The sequence below is a fragment of the Pinus tabuliformis genome, chromosome J, assembly GCF_031772625.1.
Source record: "Pinus tabuliformis cultivar Carrire ecotype Pingquan chromosome J, CPIR1, whole genome shotgun sequence".
Lineage (NCBI taxonomy): Eukaryota > Viridiplantae > Streptophyta > Pinopsida > Pinales > Pinaceae > Pinus > Pinus tabuliformis.
The window spans coordinates 918,608,317-918,617,406 of record NC_142295.1 but is presented as its reverse complement, the minus strand read 5'-3'; the positions used below and the strand labels follow the sequence as shown (position 1 = coordinate 918,617,406).

The window sequence follows — 9,090 nt, the reverse complement described above, 5'->3', positions numbered from 1 at the left end:
ATTTAGCGAGGGGTTTGTTGAGAAGCTGGGAGCATTTATTGTGAAGCTTCATAGAAAAAGGGCCGAATACATCAAGCAAATGAAGAAGCAATCTGTCCCATAGGCTATCTTTTGCCTCATGGAAGTTAAAACAATTTCTTTCTTTCTTTCTATATATATAAAATCTATGACAAACTAATCTATAATAAATATAATTAATTTTTTCTTTCTTCTTCTTTTCTTTTATTTATTTATTTATTATTATTTATAAATTTAGGATAAATATATAATTTGGTTAAAAATGTAAAGATTTTTTTTTTTGAGTCTAAGCTGAGCTTTAGGATAAATATATAATTTGGGTAAAAATGTAAAGATTTTTTTTTTTTTTAATCTAGCCGAGCTTAGGCCAAGGCCAACCCTATATTGGAGGGAAAAAATATAATCACCCACATTAAGATGCTTTTCACTGAAATTATGCGAAGTTTAGTCAAACTTAAACACCCCTTAATAACTTTAATTACCCAAAAGTAACTTCTATCCTCCATCCTCCCATGAAAATTGAACCTAGCGAAACTCAAATAAAAAATAAAATTATATACATAAATCCATACATCTCATAATTCCCACAAATCCATACATCTCATAATTGCGATGCATTTATCTCACCACAATTTACAATTTAATAAATTCAACGATGATTTACTGCAAAGATTGAAACGCGAGATCCCGAAAAATGCATATCCAAAACGGTGAGGTATTATCACTGTATTACCATAATGTCATCTCCTAACACGAAATTAAAGCCACTCTACCCAACTCTACCCAGCATATCCATAGAGTTTTTAAGCGTGGTGGGTCGACGACCCCTCTCCATATAAACGCCGCCTCCAAATGACAATTTTCGGGCCTTGTCAAGTTAGCAGGCGTAAGGAGGAAATTAAACCAAAATGCAGAGCGCTAAGGACGCAAGGGAGGCTCGACGAAGGAAGATCTTGGAAAGAGGCACAGATCGATTAGCTTTTATCACAGGGGAGCACAAGTTCGTGCCTACGCCTACAAAGCTGCCCGCCGATTCTCTTGATCAGGGCGACAATTCTGCCAGGCTCGTTAATGGCAACTCATCCATTGAAAGTCGCGGTATTTCTTCTTTACGATTTTTATCGTTCTCATCATTGCGTCTCCATGAAATAAATTCAGAGGATCTCTTTGAGTCCCGGTCATAAGTCTGCTTGGTGGTAGGTTTCTTGAATAAACACTAAAATTGCTTGAAACGCCGAATGGCAATCATTTGAAATCCCTTTGGTTTCACAACCCTCGGATATCTGTTAGCAACTCCTTTGGTGTAAGATATCTGTCGTATGATGTAAGACGCATAATTTAAATTGTCGTTTGTCTTATTGGAACCGAAATGCTCTAAATTCCTGTCATCTAAAATGTTGTTTACTACCAATAGTAGAGTAGAGTATATATCAGTGTGGAGTAAAGAACATTGAAGAAATTGAGGCAATGCAAGGGGAAATTTACCGGACCTAGAAACATGGAAAACAATCAAGGCGAGCGTTTATTGGAGTGGCGAAAGCAATTAAGGGAAAGAAAAGCGTCTGAGATGGCTTCGAATCCCAATTGCCATGGTGGAACCCCCAAAATGTAATCTCGTTCCTTGCACAACAGATACCACTTATATCAAAAGGTATATATGGTCGGAAAGTATGACGGTTCTATTGAGGATATTAGGCGTATTCAGTGTCCATGTCACATGTGGATTCAAAGCAACCTATAAGTTAACATGGGGAAGGATGTAAATTTGGTTGCAGTGACTGACTTTTGGTGGAAATGGTTATTTTTTTGCTCTCCGATCAAACTGGTTATTGAGCTTTAAAAATTGTGATTGGTGTACCTGATGTCTTTCTTGTAATAGGACCCCCTTTGGTAGAGTTATAACCCAGAAGTTTTGAGTGTATCCCATTTTCCATGTGGTGTCGCATTCTTCTTCTTCCAGTAATAGTTGGAAAAGGTACGCTCACATGTTCACTCTCATGGAGTTGTCTTTATATTGTGTCATGGATGTTGAGTACCAAGAGAATGAGGTCCCTTCTATTATTGCATCTGGTAATCTATGGAAGAATGAGCATGTAAAAAATTGGAAAGAGGTTGAGCATGTAAAACATTGTTATGGATGTAGTTAAGGCCATTGAGCAAAATGTATAGTATTTCTTAGACTTTTGCAGCTGGTTTATATTGCCAATATGCGTGTTTAGCATGAAGGCATTTCATAAAAAGGTTGGGGTTTAGCTTGAAGGTATTTCATTGAAATGTTGAGCTTGGTAACGTGCTGATTGACTAATTTCATTATATACACAATAGCCAAAAAGGACTTGATAAATAGCTTGAGAGATGTTTTGTTGTCTAAAGTATCAAAGTCATTGATGTATAAGAAAAGTCCTCTCCTTTATACATCTTACTAGAAACAAAATCAAAATATCAATCAATGATTGCAACATGTATTATTTTTTTCTCCAGGAAAAAAACATTATATTTCATATCAAAATGTATGTTGTGCTGACCCATAGGTCCTAAAAAAAAATAAAAAACTAGTCCACAGGACCATATCATCAGGAAATCACAACATCCTCGTCTACCATTACAGCAATTTAACCGTAGCAAATAAACCCCTTAATGGGTTGATCAACAATTTAGGTTTCGAAGACTACTGCCTCTAAGGCTTTTCCCTCAAAGAATTTGTGTATTACTACTTGTCCTTGCCTTCCAATGAAGGCATCCTTTGATGAACGATCTGCTAATGTATTCAGCTCATGGTATATATGCTTGCAGTTGTACCATTCTAGTTGACCAAATTCCCTTTGAATTGCAAACAGGATATGTGCCAAATGTGGAGCAAAAATGTCAATCTGATTGTTTATCCAATCCACCACTAATTTCGAATCTCCAAGAATTTGAAGTTTTTTGACATCATAAAAAAATTGCTGTATGAACCAACACCCAAAGAGCAGATAATTCAGCCCAGGTATTTGTTCCCTACCCGGAGAGAAACAAATATGATAATAATGGGCATGTTTGATGTAAAGTGCAGCACTAGCCCCACAAATGGGAGGATTCCCATGGCTTGCCCCGTCAAAAAATCTCCAGGGAATGCCATCCTCCGAACACGGCATGATAGGCACCTTCTGTTTTTTCTGCTTGACCTCAGATCTGAATTTTTTGTAGGTGTGCTTGATTGTGCCTGCTACAACCTTCACAGGGAGAAACTTATCCTGAAACATGGCCAAATTCCTAGCCCACCATATGCTGTGAACGAACGAGGCCAGAAAAGCCAATAGTTCATGTACCAACTTGTTTACAGCCCAATCCAATGCACATTCCTCTAGACTATGTTTATTCCATGAAGTGCTTGTGGGATTGTAGATAGCCTTTAAAAGGGACCAAATTTTCCTTGCAAAGGGGCATTGGACAAAAAGATGATTAATGGATTCCTTGCTAGCACAACACAGAGGGAAACTCCTTGGCTCGATCCATCCCTTTTTTAAACCAACATCCCAAGTCAAAAGTCGGTTGTTGAGGGCAAGCCACAATGCCAACCTGCATTTCAATGGGCTTTTTTGCTTCCAATCATTGTACCATGTATAACGAAATTGTTAAAAGCATTACTTGGATGTGGATAGATAATCCTCCTTTTCCTTTCCCCTACCTCCAACAATCACCTTGTCTAGTCAAATATGTTTTAATTTTTCCATTTGTAGATATTTGATGTTAATGGCTACCATAGAGACCAAGGTATGGAAGTTGAACTCCAAAGTTTTTAGTTTTTGAAGCTTATGCTCACAATTATCTAGGTGGACTGTTTTGCTCTTCTTGTCAAATTGACTAATTTCATTCCCATAAGAGTGAGGGCATTAAAAGTTTTACTTGGAAATCGAAATTTTCATTAATGTAGGTTGATGTTGAAAGCCTCGAGATTTTATTTTCATCTCAAGATTGAGGTGAACCACATGAACAAAAAAGATTGCATTAAAAGTTTTACTTGGAAATCTAAATTTTCATTAATGTAGGTTGATGTTGAAAGCCTCGAGCATTTATTTTCATCTCAAGATTGAGGTGAACCGCATGAGCAAAAAAGATTTCTTCTTTCACACATAGAGCTCAACTCTTGCATGTCGTCTTTGAGGTCATTTAGGCTTGATTTCATTTCCTTTTCTAGTTGTTATCCTGCTTTTGTCATCCTCTTTCTGTCAATTCAATCATTTTAAATCCTCTAGGGAGAACTATTGTTTCATTCTACTTTGAAAGTCATTGTTTGATGTTCATCATTTGAATTTTATTTTCTAGCACTTTTGTTTCTCATGTTGTTTGCTCTCTTTGGGTTTTTGGTGGATAATTGATTTTCACTTTTGACAACAAGCTTTTGCTTAGTATTATTTTAAAGAAATCTATTAGTCCTTCTAAGTGTAGAATTAGCTTTTATAGGTGCTACTAAGCAAGAATTCCTTCTTTGCAAGGATTTTTCCTTCTGTTCACAAATATGATCTCTCCATCCTTCCCAATGATTTGGGGATTCCACAATTTAATCAGATAGGACCAATGATTAATGTTGTTTGTGTGCACAATCCTTCTTTGCACATGTCTTTCGACAAATCAAGCTTTCTAAATCTTGACTTGTACTAATTTAAATATCTATCAAGGTTTTTGCGTTATCATTTGTCTAATTGAATTATCATTCTATAGATCTAGTTTTTTAATTTTCCATCTAACAAGGGGTTTGGTGCTCAAGGGAAAAGCTTAAGAAGGGAATGGTAAAGCGTATGGGGTTGGAGGGAAGCTTCAAAGTAACAAAAAGAAGTTGAAACAAGTTAAAGGAATACTTGCAAGATAAGGGCTAAGGTGGGATCTAAGGGGACCACTTGAAAGTGAACTAAAAAACTTAAGCATCAAAAACATTGTTAAGAAACAAATCATAAAGGAAAGGGTTGTTTTGAATCTTGTTTCAAGTCGAGTATAATTATTGGTGGGTTTTGCCTTTTCCCTCTCTTCTCTCGGTTTTGACCTCCACATTTTTTCTCATTATCAATGTTGGACAAAAAAATAAAATCTACCAAGTTACTATGTTAATCTCTCCCATGTTAAGCATAAAACCCATGTAAAGCCCTAGATAGTGAGTTATATTTCTATTGTTATATTAGTGTTGTTGAGTAAACTCTTTAATCGTGATTGTATCCTTTGTCTCCTACTCAACATACACACTATATTAGTGTTGTCGGTTAAACCATTTAATTGTAATTGTACCCTTTGTCTCCTACACACACATACAGACACACACACACACACACACGCACACATGCACACACACCAAGGGGACCTAGTTTTAGAATCATCTCATTGTTGTACGTTTGTTTTATTGTAAAAGGATGTAGCTCCCTTGAAGAGGCTTATTTTTCATTCTGATATCTATATCTGAAGGTGTCAAACTTCTTTTCTTTCTATTTTCAAGTTATTTTGGTATTTGTTTCCTAACATTTGTATAATAGCCTATGATACTAGGGTTTTATTCCTACAATTAAAACATCTTGACATTCTTGCGATAATTTTTACTGGGACATTTTAGACAATGAATTTTTGAGGACACTGAGGAGAAATATTAGGCTACAGGTGGTCAAAATTTCAGGTTTTGGTTCATTACATTTGGGAGATATAGTTTATGGAAGATATAGTTTTTAACTAACATTGAAATTAGTTTCAAACGAGTCATCTTGTCTTTTTTGCTATAATTTTTTTTTGGGAAGTTTCAGACAAAGAAATTTGAGGAGATTAAGGAGAAATATCAGGATGCAAGTGGTCAAAATTTCAGGTTTTGGTTCGTTATACTTTGGGAGATATAGTTTATGGAAGATAGGGCTTGTGACTAATCCTGAAATCAGTTTTAAATGAGTCATCTTGCAATTTTTGCTATTATATATTTTTTAAGGTGAAGTATGAGGCTCTAAAATTTTCAGAATCTTGAGGAGACATAGCAAATTACGTGTAGAAAAAAATTCGATTTTGAAGATATATCATGCGGAAGACAAGGTTTTTGACCAGTCTTGAAATTAGTCTTAAATAAGTCACTTTTGTTGGGAATCACGACTGTCGTTAGACCAAAACCCGCAGGTGTTAGTCAACGATCGCATTGCAAGAGATAAGGATCCAAGAGAGGCGGTTAGTCCATGTTGCGAAACACACGGGGAGTGTTGGTTTATCCAATGTCCAACAATCTCCCCCCCAACGCTAGTCAGGTGTGTATTGAACTCGTGACCTATGCTTTGATACCATTTGTTGGGAATCACGATTGCCGTTAGACCAAAACCCGCAGGTGTTAGTCAACGATCACATTGCCAGAGATAAGGATCCACAAGAGGTGATTAGTCCATGTTGCGAAACACACGGGGAGCGTTGGTTTATCCAATGTCCAACAACTTTGGCATATTTGTTATAACTTTTTATGGTAGGTTCCAGGCTTTGAAATTTTCAAGAGTTTAAGAAGACACATTAGAGTATTGCAAGTTGAAATTTCATGCTCATAAGGGTTCAAATTTCAGAGATATATCAAGACAAAAGTTAGCCATCCAAATAGTCTCCAAATTAGGGTTTGAAAGGTATGTAACTTACAAGTGGCATATATTTTGATTGGAAGATTATTTTGGTGATTCAAAATTTGTGATAAAGAGAAAAATATGAGTATTATAATTTTTTCACATGGTAAAGAGTGCTCCAAAAATAACTTCACCAAGCAAACTTGTAGAGAGTTCAACCATGAATCAAGAAGAAAAAGAAAAGATTTTTCATTCGATGGAAAAGAAATTGGATGAAAATAGGGAACAAATGGAAAAGATGATGGATGAAAATATGGAATATATGGAAAAGATGGAAGGTTTGGAGAAGTCCATGATTGACATCTTTTTACATACCCCAGGTAAGAGACTGCCGAAAGGAGATATCAAGATGCAAGGAAATCATGAAAATGTAGAGGAAATAAATATTGAGTCCCCGAATCACGGTTGTTCATCATCTCAAGATCTGCATCATTGAGGATTCAACTTGACACCAAGGAACTACTTGATTTCCAAGATTGATATGAGAAAATTTGATGGGAAAGACCCTATAGCATAAATATTCTAGATAGACCAATTCTTTGATTTACACCAAGTGACAACTTCACAAAAAACAACTCTTGCAACTTTGTATTTAGAACTTGATTAGTTTGTTTGGTACCAATGGCTTTGTGATTGAAAAAATGACTATTATATTTTAGTCCATTTTACAAATGAGTGGATAACACATTATGGGGATATTAATTACAACACATTCTTTAGTCGATTGATAAATTTTTGGCAAACAGGTCCAATCGTAGAGCACATTCAACAATTCCAAAAGCCTAGTCTCATGGTAAAGAGCATTCCAGAGGATAATTTGTTAGATCTCTTTATGGACAACTTAAAGGAGAACATTCAACATGAGGTGCACTTCTTTGAATCTAAATGACTAGAACATGCTTTCAGTATGGCAAGAAAAGTGGAAAGCAAAAATATGGCTACTAGAAGCGTGTTCACTAACAACTATAGAGAGAACCTTGTTCCCTCTCTTAACCACACTCAATTGACAAGGTTGACACCTTAGCAAATGGATGAAAGAAGAACAAAGAGACTATGTTTCAATTGTGACAACAAGTACAGTAAGAGGCATAAATGTAGTGAGAAGAAATTATTTTATATAGATTGTGAAGATAAAGAAGATCAAGAATTGGAACTATCATAAGATCGAGAGCTAGAAGAGACTTTTCTTGTTGATTTTTGGTAGCATCGGATGTGCTCTAGCCATGAAAATTGGTGGAGAGGCTAAGCCACATGAGATCTCTAAGACCCAACAATTGTTTGGAGAAATTCCACCTGGATGAAGAGATATTAAAATGATTAATATTTTTAATGAGACCCTAAGTTTAAACTGAGGAAAATTAAAATATTAATGTGTATTAATATAATATGGGTGAGAAAGTTCTAAATAACGAGGATCAAGCCAAATCTAATCTTAGCCATTGATTAGGGACTTAATCTCGGTCGTTGAATCGTCAACAGGAAAAGTATAAGAGGAGGCTTGAGGGTCAGTTGGAGACACACTAAGTTGATCAAGAATTTGATTTTCTGGGGCAGGGTTTGCTGAGAAATTGAGTTAGTGATCTGTTGCAATGAGGGGTAGTTCGGCAGAAGGTCGAGAATACATAGCAAAGAGGCAGAGATAGTGCCAGAGAGACGATGCAGAGGCAGCCTGGGCTGACGCAGAGGCTAGCAGAGTTGACGCTGGGCAGAAAGAGCTGCGTTGTGGTGTTTTCGTGGGGCAGACTGAGAGCTGAGAGGCAGACGCAGAGCTATAGAGGGTGACATAGTTCCAGAGAGAAGCTTGGAGCAGCTTTCGCTGTCCAGCTGAGGAACAATTGAAGTCACTGTGGGAATCATCATCCGGTTGCTGATTAGTCGGAATATCTGTCTTCGGAGCAAGGTACTTTTGCCAAGGAAAATCTCTGAAGGGTGAGCCATTTTTGGCACCCTAGTTGTATTAAGAAAACTACATAATAATAAAACCCTCATATCTGTTGCATCGGTTTTCCCGCATTGGGTTTTTCTGGGGACGATTGTCCAAAAATAACAGTGTCCCCTGTGTTGTCTCCGTTATTTCAGTTATTGATCTGTATATGTGTGAAGGTTGCATTTGTGTTTATTTTGGTATTTATAACAATAAACAACTTGTTAATGGAAAGAACAAGTAGGAGATAATAAAATAGATAATGCAGTAGGGATTTTTCGTGTGTCAGACTTAAGAAATTTTCACATGGTATCAGAGCGATTGCAAATCAAGGAGAACTGAAGACACCAACAGAAATTTGACAATTTGCAGAAAAAGTAGCTGTCCTGACAGACAACTTTGTTCCAGAGCAGAAGCAACAAGAGAAGAAGTGACGCAGAGCCTGCGTCATCATTTCGAGCCAAGGGAAGGGCCAACGCAGAGGCAGAGAGAGGCAGAAGAGGCTCACAAAGAGCCATGTCATCCTGCTCAGCCAAGTAGGATTGA

General features: G+C 36.7%; 1 protein-coding gene across 1 annotated transcript in view; it reads left to right on the top strand.

The window, feature by feature from the left end:
• Window positions 1–818: 818 nt before the first annotated feature.
• Window positions 819–9,090, top strand: part of LOC149229754 (uncharacterized) — a 43,034-nt gene continuing 34,762 nt past the window's right edge. The window contains exon 1 of the mRNA XM_089378725.1: window positions 819–1,116. Coding sequence (XP_089234851.1) covers window positions 927–1,116 — 190 coding nt within the window. The 5' untranslated portion in view covers window positions 819–926. The remainder of the gene's footprint in view (window positions 1,117–9,090) is intronic.